We start from the raw sequence: 15,482 nt of genomic DNA, 5'->3' as shown, positions 1-15,482 counted from the left end.
TTTATTTTCCTAAATGTGTGAATAGCTGCTGAAGCTCACTTCTAATAAGAGAAATGCAAAACTACAAATTAAGACACCACCTTTCCCCTGACTGGCAAAGATCAAAAGGTTTCTGGGTAGCAAACTGCTTTGGCAAGGCTGCAGGCAGCCAGAGTCACACATATTGCTGATGGAGGGCAATTTGGCAAAATCCATCCCAGTTACAAATGCAAATCCATTTTTAGGAAGTCAGTCTACAGATATACTCCCACATATGGAGAAAGTTGTTCCTTACAGCCTTGTTTGTAAAAACCAAAGACTAGAAAACTACCTACAACATGTCCTGCTAGTCAGTGAGGGCCTGGTTCAGTGAATTCAATACACTCAAGCAACTGAATACTCTGCAGTGATAAAAAAAAAAAAAAAAAAAAGAATGAGGCGGCTGTTCCCACGGACCCTCCTACAAGACACAAACAGCAAGGGGCAGATCAGGACAGATCAGGGTATACTCTATGTACTGTTTGTGTTTTTAAAAACTAGGAGAGAAATATAAACACATTTGCTTGTATATGCACATAACTCTAAACGGAAGCATAAGAAACTATAACTATTGATAGATGCCAGAGATAAGAATTGGACAGTGGGTCTATTTTCAACATACAACCTTGTGCACATTTTGAAATGTCTGCCACATAAACTCAGAGTACCTATTCAGATACTTTACTTAAAAATTTAAAAAAGAAACTGCGCTTAGCTACTTCATGTATTTCTCAGTTAGGAAGGCTGTGTGCACCAAATGACACAAAAGAGTGTGGTATAAGCTCATTCAAAGACAACATATCTTTTACTCACCACGTGCCCTCATTCTCAGGAAAAGGAAAAAATACTGTATCTTGACTAGTGACAACAAAAGCTTGGCCACACCCCCACCAGCATGTGTCTTCCAATGGCATTTTGGTCAGAAATCATAGCTTCTTCCTCCCTTTGTCCTGCAGCCCTTCCCTAGTTCTCCTTGACTGAAAACCATAGCTGGTTTATAACACACATGCTCATCTTCTTGCCACTGCTCACCAGTAGGAGTGGTTCTTATTTTATAGACCCAGAGAGGCCTCAGTGACCTGCCCAACATCATTAAAGCTGGAAAGCAATCAGAGCCCAGGATTTCTGAGTCCTAGCTCAGGGCTCTGTCTACTACAGTGTTTCATGGACTCTTTCACTGGTGGAAACAAGAAGGGCACTGGAAGAAAGTGGTAATGCAATGCCCAGGCAACAGGCTAAGCACTAGACATCAATCTCTCTGGTGAAGCCCCATAATGACCCAGGAAGGTAAGTCCTCTCATCACCCACAGGCTATGGATAAGAAGTATGTCTTTACAAGGGTAGAGAACATCAAGCTCTCATATCCAATCAACAGTGGTATAGAAAGTCCAACCAGATCTCAGCCACGTGCTCACCTGCCTCCCAAGGAAGCTCACTGACCAGATTCATCATCTACAAAGCAGTTCAACAAATGGTGCTCCTCCAAGAGCCGGTTATTTGAGCCACTACAAAGAACCTCTCATCTGAGCCAATGTCACCCAAACTATGGGCCATGAATCCTGGAGGGAGGGGAATTACTCTTAGATGGCATCTGTATGAATAGTTTTAACTGCAGAAATGTTTTTGAAAAGGATTAGAAAAGCATAAAACTAGCTCATCAAACCCATCATTTTGCAGATGTTTCAGAATGAGGTCAAATTAGGGTGAACAGATGAAGGAAAACTAAGTAAATAAGTTCAAGTGATACACAGGTGTAGCAAAAACCATGAAGAATGATGACAAACTGACATTTGAGTATCACTGACCTAAGCAATTGGATCCATCCCACAGTTTTTCTCTAGAGTAAGAAAAATTTGGAAATAATAGGTTATTCACCCCTACCCTGCCAACCATACAATATGCATTCGTTCTGAATGTTATTTTTATTTATTTATTTGTATTTGCCTTCTCTCCATGACTATAGTACCCCTCTGATTCACGAGGCAGGGAAACCCAGTTCCCAAAGCATCCTGAAACTCTGCATTTAAATGGGAGTGTCCTGTGGTGGCTTAACCTTAGAGTGACCTACCTCGAGTTTGCCCTGAATGGCTCAGATCACACCTATAGATCAATTAATGTTTTATAATTACTCTGAGCATTCTTTTTCATTTTGAAAAGTATCTGACTTCGGAACCCAATTAGACAGTTTCCTGTTGTCCTGTCACCCTCTACAGCGCTGATTAGAAGAGTCCTGTGGGCCTCTTTCTACCTCTTTCTCCCAACACCACAGCTTTAAAGACGGTATCTCATTGACTACCTTTGTTGTAAAAAGATAAATAGGCTCTAAGATTTACCAAACAAGATTCTGAATTCCAAACTCCTCCACTTTACAACTATATAGAAAATAGAAGTTGTTTTGTTTTTCCCAAAGCCTTGCTGCTCTAAAAATGGTCCTGAAACCAGCATTATCTATATCACCAGAGAGCTTGTTAGAAGTGCAAAATCTCGGCCCTACCCCAGACCTGCTGAATCCAAATCCACATTTTAACTAGAGCTCCAGCTAATGCCTATGCAAAATAAAATTGGAGGCATACTGTTGTACTGCAAGGCAATTCTTCCATTCTACCAAATTACATCCCTTCATTCATTTATCAATATTTATTTATTGAGCACTAACCACATATGTGCTAGGCACTGTGCTGACAGCTGGGAAATCAACAGTGAATAATACAAATAAATATAGTTCCTGCCCTCATACAGTTGTCAGTCTAACATGGTGGTTTCTCAACCTTGGAAGCTCACATCGGAATCAACTGTGGCACGTAAAATACACACTCACACATACACACACAGGTGCCTAAAATTCACCCCAGACTACCTACATCTACATACTGTCGGAAACGCTTGAGACTGGGACCCTAGAAACTGCATGTTAAAAAAGCTCCAATTGGTGGGACCACTTCGGAGAGCAATTTGACACACCTAGCAAGGCTGCAGATGGGCGCATCCTAAAAGCAGCACATTGACTTCCAGGATTATATCCTAAAGAAATGAAGACACTTGAGCAAAGAAGACAGAAACAAGAACGTTCACTGCAGCACTGTTTCCAGAGAGAATATTGTAGAAACTACCAAATTGCCCCTAAATAAGAGAATGAATAAGTAAACCATGGTTAAGTCAAAGAATCCTGTTACAGAGCAGTCAGAATGAATAAACTCGACCTCTATGTGTTGACATAATCTCAAACATACCTGTTGAGTAAAGACGGTTGCAAAAGGCTACACAGTTTTATCCGTACACAAACATTGCAATCCATTGCTTATGAATTCATAAATACGAAGTAAAGTATAAGACATGTTTGGTAAACACCATACCAACTTTAGGAAAATGGTTTGCTCTGGGAGGAAGAGAAAGGAAAGAGATAGAGGTGAATGAGTGTCTATTTTTAAGGTAAAAGAGTCTAAAAAGAGTTAGTGCTATTTTTAAGGTAATGTGTCTAAAAATAAAAGTAACCAAATATGGCTACATTTTAATATCTGTTAAATCTGAAGGGTAGGTAAACATATATAACATTATTTTTTTCATGCTTTTTTGTATGTTAATGTTTTGTGATTCAATTATTATTTTTAAAATTTCTTTTAAAAGCTTCACAGGTGATGTGATACAAAACCAGTGCTGAAAATCTCCGTTCTGAGAACATATACTAATAAAAAACCTGGCTATTTAATATCAAGAAAAAGTTAAGTTGGCCGGGCGCAGTGGCTCACGCCTGTAATCCCAGCACTTTGGGAGGCCGAGGTGGGCGGATTACGAGGTCAAGAGATCAAGACCATTCTGGCCAACACAGTGAAACCCTGTCTCTACTAAAAATACAAAAATTAGCTGGGCACGGGGGCACGTGCCTGTAGTACCCTACTCAGGAGGCTGAGGCAGGAGAATTGCTTGAACCTGGAAGTGGAGGTTGCAGTGAGCTGAGATTGCGCCACTGCACTCCAGCCTGGCATCAGAGCAAGACTCCATCTCAAAAAAAAAAAAAAAGAAAAAGAAAAAAGAACAGAAAAAGTTAAGTTACTAGCTTAAATAATTTTACATTCATTTTTTTAAAAACTTTCACATGGAGTAATTTATTAAGCAATATTTGTTAAGAGGCTAAGGTTATTACCCAAGGGAAGCAATATTTCTCCAAGCATGGCCCTCAGCTCACCTATAACAGAATGTGGAGGGAGTAGGAAGGAGGAGGGAACACTAATTTAAAAGGCAGATTCCAGAGCCCCAACTAAGACCTACTTAATCAAACTCTCTGGGTGTTGAACCCCATAGTCTAAATTTTTAATAAAAGAATGCACATGTGGGTACCATTCTTTGGTACACCAAAGAACCTAAAACCATACATTTCTTTGTTTAATGAGGTAATACTCATCATGCTCTGAAAATTAAAATGAAGTGTAGAGAATACTTTCTAAATATTTGAGACAGTAATTCCACCAGTATATATTCAAGCAGATCCAGATAAAAATTCTCCTGCACTGTGTACCTAACCTGAAGGACAAAGAATGTATTTTAGGAAGACAACCATCATTTCACAATGCCTTTCTAAAAGAACTTGAAAAAGCAACTGGGTAAACAGGAAAACTCCACAAGTCCAGTTTTGCTGCTGTTCTCACCGGAACAGGCCCTAGACACAATTTTCACTGAAGCCAATTTCAATTAAACCAAGCAAATGTGGCTCGACCAAGGCCTGGCTGGCACAGGAAGGTCTCCTGAATTTACTATCAAAACTCAAGATATCTTCTCAGTGCTACTCTATTATTTTTTTGTTACTCATTTTCACCCCTCCACAGTGATTATCTTGTCATCATTTTTTTCACCTGCATCTTCCAATCCATCCCTACCTTTCATGACTTTTGCTTTGGTCTCCTTGATTTTCCTCTTCATTGTCCCTATTTTCAGACAAAACCAAAACTACAATCCTGACTTTCAAGCCCTGGAAAACTGCTCCCAAGCCCCTGAGTTGAAAACAAACCAGCATAACAAACACATGAAAAGATGTTCAACCTCCCCCTAGCAAACAGAAAAAGTGCAAATTTTAAACCACAAAGGCACAATTTCACACCCATCAGATTGGCAAAAGATCAAGTCTAGCAATATCAAATATCTGTAAACATGTGAAGCAACTGGAACCCCCAAATGCTGCTTGGTTGGAATGCAAATTGGTACAACTTCTTTGGAGAGCAATCTGGCAACTTATTAAAGAAGACGATCTAATTTCTTTGACCCAGCAATTCCCTTCCAGGTTTACACCACAGAGAAACTGTCAGCTGTCAACTGTGTATACTATACACAGGGAGATGAATTCACAACTGTTCATTGCACTAAAACAGCACTCACAAATTTGTAAGCCTGCTTACAACATTACAATGAATGTGTCATAGCATATTTATATAATAAAATGTTGTTACATAGCAGTTAAAATAAACCAGGATTATGTGTCTCTCAATAGCAAAATCACAATTTAAACAATAAAAGCAAACTGAGAAGAATGTTTAGTATTATAAAGCATGTTTAAAACATGAAAAAATACACTATATCTAGTTTATGAATGCACACAAATCTAGTAAAAATATAAAAATACACAATAAACAACAAATGCAGAATAGTAGTAGAGGGGCAACGAGATCAGGAAGGACTCATAGGTGGTTTTAAATGTATATATAGTATTTTATTTCTTCACGGGGTGGGGAGTACACGAGTATTCACTCTATTATTCTACATTTCTGTATGTCTAAAAATCACCATCACTCAGAAAAAAAGCCAAAGTCTGAGCTAATTTAAAAGTATCTGAGGGTTCTGAAAGTGGCATTGGAACTTGAGGAAGAACAGGAAGGTTGGCCCTATGAGTGTAAAGTGAAGCTTTGGGGGCCACGGAGTCCCACTACCATGATCTTAAAACTATCCATGACAAAGAATCATTCTCAGAATTGTGGTAAACTTCCATGTACAGCACTTAAAACATCCCTCAAACTTCAAGCCATAGTCCCAGAAGAGAAATATTCCAAAAACCCTTTACTGTTGGGGTTGGTTGGTAATAGAGTTTGTCTCAAGAATGTTTTTGCAGCAGGGCACAGTGGCTCATGCCTTTAATCCTAGTACTCTGAGAGGCTGAGGCAGGCAGATCAACTGAGATCAGGAGTTTGAGACCAGCCTGGCCAACATGGTGAAACCCTATCTCTACTAAAAATGCAAAATTAGCCAGGCATGGTAGCAGGCACCTGTAATCCCAGCTACTCGGGAGGCTGAGGCAGGAGAATCATTTCAATCCAGGAGACAGAGGTTGCAGTGAGCCATCGCACTCCAGCCTGGGCACCAAGAACAAAACTCTATCTCAAAAAAAAAAACAAAAAAAAAGATTTTGCTGGTTGATTTTTGGGTGGCCTTTTCTCTTAAAGACCACCAAGGCCTTTCAAACCCTTAGGCCAGCATTTGGTTCCACCACAACTAAAGGTTTGTTACAAGAAGCGGCATTAAAATAATTAGACCAGAAAAGTTAACTAGACTAAAAGACACCATCTTTTACATCTCTTCTAGTTAGTTAGCTTTGGGTGGCTTCATGGGTAGGCTAGAGATAGAGATAGGTGGTTACCAAATACCCTTCTGATGATACCACAGAATTTAATACCATCATGGAACCCCAATCCATTCACACTAACTAGAAAGACCAGGAGGGGGGAAAAAAGACATCTGAGCTAGAGAAATTTCTCTTAATTGCTAAGAGAATAAAAATTGAAAATGTCTTTCAATTATAACATAAACATACCAAAATTCCACTTAGTGAAGAATAAATAAACAGGTTTTATGGTATGAGTGAACTGAAGCACATAAAGTTGCTATTCAGAAAAGGTATCATAATCTTTCATTCTAGCCAAATACTGGCATTCAAATTCGTTTTCTTGGAGGAGTCCAAGAAAAACAGAAAAATCCGGCCGGGTGCGGTGGCTCAAGCCTGTAATCCCAGCACTTTGGGAGGCCGAGACGGGCGGATCACGAGGTCAGGAGATCGAGACCAACTGGCTAACACGGTGAAACCCTGTCTCTACTAAAAATTACAAAAAATTAGCCGGGCGTGGTGGCGGGCACTTGTAGTCCCAGTCACTTAGGAGGCTGAGGCAGGAGAATGGCATAAACCCGGGAGGCAGAGGTTGCAGTGAGCTGAGATCCGGCCATTGCACTCCAGCCCGGGCAACAGAGCAAGACTCCGTCTCAAAAAAAAACAAAAAAACAAAAGAAAAACAGAAAAATCCGCAGAACTAATTGTCAGGTCCCGACCTAACATAAACCTCTGTATATGAGACCAGTGGGGCCAGAAAAACAGAATTTCTTTTCTTTAAACATTAACTCACCTCACCTCACACTGTATTTTCTAACCCCAGCAACTATCAGAGTAGACCCTCACATGACTTTACACCTAGCTGATACATTAACTAAACTTACAGTTGCCAACTATCTTTGAGAATGGCAAGCATGAATAACAGTAACAGAGGAAAAGGCAAGATATCTGTTCCCCCAAATCATAAGACCAACATATTTTTTAATAATTAAAAAATTGCTTCCAACCATTCTCAAAATGCTTGCCTTAGGTAAGTAGTTATCAAGATAAAACTATAAAAATTCTCTAGTTTTCTTTCAAAATTTTAATGTTTACTTTCCCTTTATTTCAACATAACTTCATTTATTTATCTGTATATGTTTTTATTTACATGATTTTATTTGTTTGTTTGTTTTTGGTAGAGATGGGGTCTCACTATGTTGCCTAGGCTGATCTTGAACTCCTGGGCTCAAACAGTCCTCTTGCCTCAGCCTCCCAAGTACTGGTATTACCAGTGACCCACCATGGCCAGCCTACTTCATTGATTTAAAAGAACTAAAATCTGGCACTCAAACTGGTGTCAAAAATTATCCTGAGGCTGTTCTACAGATGCTAAAATGCTAATATCTCATAAGTTTAATGCAGTTTTAAACAAGGCAGTTAGGTAACGAAGTGGTTGCTAACCAATTAAGAGGTGCAGATTTTCATAAAGGCTTTATCTAAGAAATTCTACTAAGAAGCTTCTCATGACCAAAAACAGAAAATCAGTTTTAGAAGATGAGAAAAACAAAGGTCCCCAGAAATACAACAATTTGTCCAAAAGCACCATTAGATTCATGCTTAACTGGAGAGACACCCAATGGTGCAGATTTCAATTCTAACTCACATTGACTATAATCATGTCCTCATATAAAATAAAAGCCAGAAGTGGAACATTTATCCAACTTTGGTCAAATGAGAATATATTTTTGAAATGTCCTGTTGTATTAATCAGTCTTTCCACTGTACAGCTGCTGGGAGTTTGTTCAACCTCTATCTGTGCTGGTATCACACTGTATTGAAATGGTTTCATCTTTACCAATGTTACACCCACAAGATAAGGAACAGCTGAGCCCCTTGGGGACAGGGACCCACCTCATTCATTTATTAAGCAGTTGAATATAGTCTGTGCCAACACTAACACAGCAGGTCCTCAACAGATGGCCATTTATTGGAACAAAACTCGTAATCTATTTGATACACGGCGTTTTCTCAGAGGTACATCTTACAGCATTATTAACAAATGAAATAAGATTAGAAGATCTGGACCAATTTGCATTGGTATGTCACATCTGGTTTCTTCTAACTAATGCTTCCTTTTTAGAAAATTCCTCAAGCTCTTCAAACAGGAAACTTAAAAAAACCCAAAAACAAAAACCTTCCATTTGCAGGGCCATAAATATATATAGGAAGTTAAATCCATTGGTCTGGATAAAAATCAGAGGATTATCAACACAAGACATTTCCTCATGCTTGGTAGCAGCTAGTGCATTATGAAAATTACAACACACCAGCCAAACAAGCTTTACTATATCTGAACCAGACACTGCTGTGTGCCCAAGCTGCCTTGCCCTGAGCAAGTTCATCAAGAATTACCATGGCAGGAATTCACACGGAAGAAAAATTAAAACAAATGGAAACTAGTACTAAACTTCCAGTGGACAATAAAAGTTCAGCAAGTGGGTGGGTAAGTGGAGGAATGAAGATATTTTCCAAGTTTCCTATATCTAAAACTGGCACAAGAAGTGTGGGGAAAAGAGGGGATGTTTAGTTCTCAATCACACAAAGTATCTGCCACAAGTTTGGTTTCTACTCTGCCGGGTCCTTTCTTATCTGGTGGAGGAAACAAATCCACTTTCAATGATAGATCTTCATTTTTTCCTGTTACCCAGAAAAATGGTATCTTCTAACATCCTTTCTGGTCACATATCAGCCTGTTCAAAATATGTCAAACGATCTGCTTAAAAAAAGAAAAAAAAAAAAAGGCAATCCCCACTTGCTCTTACTACAACTCCTCAAACCAGCTGGGACCAAACAAACTTAGGAGTGGGAAGGGTCAGTAAGAGGCCCACAGAGAAGCTAAGCAGTGAGAAGGGACCTGTAAGACACCTACCTGGAAACAATTCATTATTGAGCGAAGAATCAAGGTCCAGTGAATATTTACGTCTGATCCAGTGAAAAGACAGCAGTTTTCTCATATCCAGCCTTCTCCTCTGGGAAGGAAGACTGGGAGGGGCGGTAGGGGCGGTGGGGGCGGTGGGGGGGGGGGTGACCTGAGCAGGGGGCGGGGTTAAGGATTCCCACTCCAGCCTTCCTATACGTGGGCGGTGTTTATATTAGTGGTTGCTTCCACCAGGTCTGAAATGGCATGATCTCCACTGTCCTTTAAACACCTGGTAGATGACATAACAATGAGAAAGATGATGTTGACAATGACACTGAGTTCTAGCCATGTACCAGGCCCTATGCCCGAGTAATACAATATTAACATCTCCTTTCGGTAGATAAGGAAAGTCTAAGACTGGGCAACTTGTTCAAGGACACAAAGCCAACATGTGTTAGAACCAGGACCTGCCGAGCATGGTGGCTCACAGCAGTAATTTGGCGCTTCAGAAGGCTGAGGTGGGAGGACCCCTTGAGCCCAAGAATTAGGGACCAGCTTGGGGAACAAAGGGAGACCCAGTCTCTATGGAAAATTTAAAAATTAGCCAGGCATGGTGGCACGTGCCTGTAGTCCCAGCTACTCAGAAGGCACAGGTGGGAGAATCGCTTGAGCCTGGGAGGTAGAGGCTGTAGTGAGCCACCATGTTCATGCCACTGCACTCCAGCCTGAGTGACAGTGTGAGACCCTGTCAAAAAAAAAAAAAAAAAAAAAGGAACCAGGACCTGAACCCAGAAAGTCTGACATTAGAACCCAAACTCTGTCACTCTCTCTAGACACGGCGTCTAAATAGGCACATCGGACTCCTTAATTAATGAATTACTCGTTCCTCACTTCATCTGGGTGATGGTCCTAAATTTGGTACCTTTTTAGGTCTCCACCCGAGATGTCAACTCTCAGGGCAGTATTGGCCTGCTCCTCTCAGGTCCTCCCCACACCCTGTCTCCCTGGCTGAGTTTCACTGAAACATATTGTGACATTCAGCCCAGGTGTGCCAGAAAGCCCCAACAGCACTGAGGGCGGGAGGGAGGCGGGAGGGAGGCGGGTGGGGGGAGGTTGGGGGCTGGCTTCCTCTAGGGACATGCTAGCTCTCAAGTTTCCAGCCTGCTTCAACACAGAGAGGTGTAACCACACACAAGCTGGACAAGAACACCACCAAGGTCTGGGACGGAGCCTAACTACCCTGTAGTATCCTTAGGCCTGCGGCCACACCAATAGACATGAAAGAGTATTCAGGCTGCTCCCGATTCACAGTTCCCTCAGAAGCTGGTCGTAGGAGAGAGAAACTGAGAAGGCATCACCTCTATAACAAGCAGCCCCTCCACAGGAATAAGAGTAAACCTGTCTCCTCGCAAAGAAACGAAAAAAGAGAAAACAGAAAGGCTCCAGGATCCACTCCCTGCATGAATTCGCCCGGCACCAACCAATACCTGTGCAGCTATCACTCTGGGAGGCCCCAGCATTTGCTCTGCTGGCCGTGACAGTGGCACGTCCCACTGTGCTGAAAGCTGGAGCCAGCAGGTCTCAATTCCACCCCTGAGCTAACACAAGGTTTCTTAATGCTCCTTTGCCATGTGTTGATCTTGCAACAGAATGTGGGACAGAAGATTTAAAAAGCTATGTGATGGGGGAAGGGCAGCCAGATCACCTTACACCAGGGCTTCTCCATCAAGCTTCCTTGGATTCCCTTTAGGGGCCAGTATTACTAGCTTCTAGGGAGGTTTTCCTCAAACTGGCACTGTAAGAGCACGTGTTGCCTCCGGGGACCAGCTTGGGAGGGGGCTGGAGGGGGGCGGGGTGCAGTCTAAAGAACGGAGCAAAGCACACATCATCTCACCCTGCAAGGGACAGCAATGCCTTACTCCAGTCTGAGCTCCCAAAGGCTCTGACAAGTGGAGGTGCCAGCAGGGTCCACCCTGGGGACCCTGGGGACCCAAGGGCTGGAGGTTCTTCCTACAGAAAAAGGGAAAGCAATGGGAGAAGCCCAAATTAAAGTGACCACCGCATCATGGGCTCGGACTGCATCAGAACCCAGTGATGTCCCTGGCTGTATCCATGCCCGCCAGCCTCCCCTAGGTCTACAGCGGATAAGGTAGGATAACCCTGGAGACCTCCTCCAAGCCCACAGCCGGCCCTACCCTTAGGGCCTGCAAATATTACGGCTACAGAGCCTTGTCCCTTTTTCACAGATGGGGAAACTGAGGCATGCGGAGCAAATTACGGTGCTTTTTCAAACCAGGTTGAAGTTCACTTCTCTAGCCACAATTTTGCACTTTTTTACAGCTTTATTACATTTCCAATTTCTCCAGATACACAATTGGTGTTGCAAAGTGAATTTTAAACACCGCTGAAGGACTGAACTCAAAATGAGATGAGGGCAGTCTGGGCGTCCAACAAGGCCGACTTGACCGCAAGAAGAGGATGGGTGCCCCCACCTCCACCTTATCCCCCACCCCCTCCCTGGGGACGTTCATGTTCGGTCGCTTCCCTTCCCTCAAGCCGCTTCCACCGCAACCCAAGGGCGGGGGCGCAGCAGCGGGGCCCCGGGATCGCCGGGCGGGCTCTGATGTACCGGGGCTGAGGCGGGCGCGGGGGGCTCGGGGACCCTCCCTGGCCGCTGAGGGGGCTGCGACCGCGCGCCCAGCTCGGCGGCCGGGAACTTCTGGCGGCGCGGACCCCGCCGCCCCAGCCGCCGGGCGAATGATGCAGTTCGGGCTTCCCTTTCTTTGCCTCGCCGCGAGTCGGGCGCGACCCCGAGGCGGCTCGGCCACTCACCATATTACAGATGGAGGCGATGTTTCGGACAGTCATTAGTCTAAAGGTTGCAGCGATCCCTCACCGCCATCTTTACAAGGGGAAACCGGGACTGCCCATGGTGGCGCGCTGGCGGGGAGGCCGGGCGGCGGCGCGGCGGCCTGGGGTCCGGCTTTCAGTTTGGCTGGGAGAGGGAGGCCGGGAGGAGGAGGCGGCGGCGCGGGGAGGGCGGGGAGGGAGCGCGGAGGGGCGGGGAGTGGCGGAGCGAGGGAGCCTGGGCCGCGGCCGGCGGCGCGGGGAGGAGGGGCGGCCCGGGCGCGCCGCGTGAGTCCGAGCCGGCCGCTCCGAGCGCTCCGGGCTGGGTTCCCGGGCCCCGCCGCGCCGCCTCCCTCCCCGCCCGGCCTGGCCTCCTGCTTTTCCATTTGATTCCCTGCCTCTCTCTATTCGGACTGGAACGCCGGGCCAGGCTCCGGGGCGCGCCGCTGCGGCAGCCGCACCCCGCAGGTCCCCCTGGCCGACTCCGACGCGGAAGCAGCGGCCCTCCTCGCCGTCGGGGAGCCAGGGAGCCGGGGACGGCACGGGGCGCGGGGTGGGGAGGCGGGAGGCCAGGGCCAGGGCGAACCCGGGGCCGCCTTCCGTCCTCGCTTTTTCCTCGTCGCCTTCCTCCCGCCACGCCTCGGCAGCCTCCGGTGTTTAGTTTTTGGCGAGGGGTAGGGGTGGCAACGTCCAACTTTTAGTTCCTCCCGAGGGTTCCAACCAGATGGCACCGGCGGGGACCCAAGAAGTAAAATGGGGCGAGGACACCGGAGCGGTCAGAGAGCCCTCGCCAGCCGCGGGCCGGCCGCCCGAGAAAGGGCGCCAGGAGGGGAGAGGAATCCGGGTCTGGGCGGAGGCCAGCAGCGGCGCGCTTGGGCGGCTTGCAACATTAGCGGGTCCAAAGGAGACGTCCCGGTTCCGCGCAAGCACTAAGGAGCGGAAGGAACGAAAACAAAACTTTTCCATATCTTCAAGGCAGGCATACCCCTCTCAGGGATGCCCAGCCTCCAGTTGTTGAGATGGACGCTGTATGGGATCATGCACATTTCCCGCATTAAAGGTCGTGTCTGTGGGTTCAGAGGGTGAGTCTGTGCACCACTTAGCAGATAGGTCCACGCTAATTGAAGGGGCCGGTTTCTGAATGTGTGAAACAGTTACACATACAAAGTTGCAATTCGATGCTTTCATGGGAGAAGTTGTACAAGTGAGATGCGTGATAAATTCTTAAATCAATATATTTAATGACAAATTGAATCAGAAGAAAAATTAGTTGAAGATAGCTTTTATCTAACCAAGAGTAAACATTTGAGAGCCGTTGATTGCTAATATCCCTAGGATCTGGGGAGGAAACTAAGACAGACTCGTTGACTGAAGGTTTTGGGAGTCATGTCACTGTGTTTTCCAGTGGACATAAGAAATAATATTCCTGCTTAAGTCTTTCAACCTAAATATTATTTCCAAATACATCCTGATGATAATTTATTCCATTGTAAGTCATGACTGATTTTCTTCTCTCTCTCTCTCTCTCTCTCTGTTTTTTAAGAGACGGGGTCTCTATGTTGCCCAGCCTGATCTCGAACTCCTGGGCTCCAGTGATCATCCCACCTTGGCCTACCAAAGCGCTGGGACAACAGGTGTGAACCACTGCACCCAATGCTTACATTCATGATCTCCTTTAATCGCCACCATAACTATTAACCGGTAGATGCTATTATCTTGTTTTTTGCAGATCAGTAACATAAGGCTTAGAGGATCAAGTATCCTGCCCAGATGCCTTACCGAAATGCTACAGATGAAGTTGGTGTGGTAACCTGGGCTGAGCACTCTGGGAGAGGAAGAGAAGAGAGAAGACAAAAAACTGAGCTATGACCAATCCCAACACAGAGGCCCAGAAAACTTTAAGATTTGAGGATTAATGTCTCAAGGTCAGGAGCAACCTCAAGGCTAAAACTCAGATCTCAGGACTCAATTTCACAGAAGTTCCACTATAAAGGCATTAATCCAAATCTTTAAATGATATGAAAATTTTATAATAAGAGTTCAATATTTCTGCCAACATTGGCACATGGATTGCAAAGTCCACAGGATTGAAAACACCATCAACATAATGGAAATTGAACAGCATCTAATTACTGAGTGCTATATCAGCAAGTTAAACGGATCTTTTGTATACATTTTAATGGTGTATCTCCTAAAACTGAAGTGTTCAATATAAACATCCAGATTGAAACTCAGGCAGTGAATTACATACACAACAAATCAATTGAACATAGCAGAGCTTGTCAGACTCATGAAAAATTAAATACATTTTACATTTCCACAAGTGTAGTATTCACAGGTCTAAATTGGAAAATTCTTGAGTTGAAGAAGAATAATCATAATCTTAGCTTCACTCATTGAGGAAACATTATTCAGGGATGATAAAAGGTAAAACCTTAAAAATATTGACAAGCTAATGAGAGAACTTTGAGATAAGCTAATATGCAGGTATCGTTAGGACTGGGAAAAGCAAGAAAATGGAAGGATGGGTTAGAGGGTGGCACTAAACGGCTGATATGGTTTAGATATCTGTCCCCACCCAAATCTTATATTAAATTGGAATCCCCAATTCTGGAGGCAGGGCCTGGTGGAAGGTGTTTGGAACATGGGGGAGGATCCCTCATGGTTTGGTGCTGTCTTCACAATAATGAGTGAGTTCTCCCAAGATCTAGTCATTTAAAAGTGTATGGCACCTCCCCACTACCCCCCCCCCCCAACTCTCTCTTGCTCCTACTCTGCCGTATGAGATGTCTGTTCCCCCTTTGCCTTCCGCCATGATTAGAAGCTTCATTTGCCCTCCTCAGAAGCAGATGTTGGTGCCATACTTCCTGTATAGCCTGTAGTACCATGAATCTCTTTGCTTTATAAATTACCTGGTCTTGGGGATTTCTTTATAGCAATGCAAGAATGACCTAATACAGAAAACGTACCGAGAAGTGAGTCATTGCTGTAGAGATGCCTGAAAATGTGGAAGCAGCTTTGGAACTCAGTAACAGGCAGAGGTTAGAAGAGTTTGTAGGGCTCAGAAGAAGATAGAAAGATGAGGGAAAGTTTGGAATTTCTTAGGGACTGGTTAAATGGTTGTGACCAAAA

At 44.3% G+C, this 15,482-nt stretch overlaps 1 protein-coding gene and 1 long non-coding RNA gene across 4 annotated transcripts in view; one reads left to right on the top strand and one right to left on the bottom strand.

Moving 5' to 3' along the window:
• USP46 (ubiquitin specific peptidase 46) overlaps positions 1–12,522 on the bottom strand; it is a 72,554-nt gene extending 60,032 nt beyond the window's left edge. Inside the window, exons 1-3 of one of the 3 annotated variants that reach the window (XM_037989441.2) lie at positions 12,336–12,516; positions 11,398–11,513; positions 9,513–9,792 (exon numbers count right to left, since the gene is read on the bottom strand). In XM_037989441.2, the coding sequence (XP_037845369.1) occupies positions 9,513–9,527 (15 nt within the window). In that variant the 5' untranslated portion in view covers positions 9,528–9,792; positions 11,398–11,513; positions 12,336–12,516. Of the gene's footprint in view, positions 1–9,512; positions 9,793–11,397; positions 11,514–12,335 lie in introns of all 3 variants that reach the window. The other 2 variants (XM_007998723.3, XM_007998726.3) reach the window with 2 other exon arrangements.
• An 804-nt stretch (positions 12,523–13,326) lies between these two features.
• On the top strand, positions 13,327–14,673 carry LOC140711991 (uncharacterized). Its single transcript, XR_012093348.1, has 3 exons — positions 13,327–13,432; positions 13,894–13,984; positions 14,080–14,673. It is a non-coding gene; the product is annotated as an uncharacterized lncRNA (long non-coding RNA).
• The last annotated feature ends 809 nt before the right edge of the window (positions 14,674–15,482 follow it).

This window comes from Chlorocebus sabaeus, chromosome 7, assembly GCF_047675955.1.
Source record: "Chlorocebus sabaeus isolate Y175 chromosome 7, mChlSab1.0.hap1, whole genome shotgun sequence".
Lineage (NCBI taxonomy): Eukaryota > Metazoa > Chordata > Mammalia > Primates > Cercopithecidae > Chlorocebus > Chlorocebus sabaeus.
This window is presented reverse-complemented; position numbering and strand designations above follow the sequence as displayed.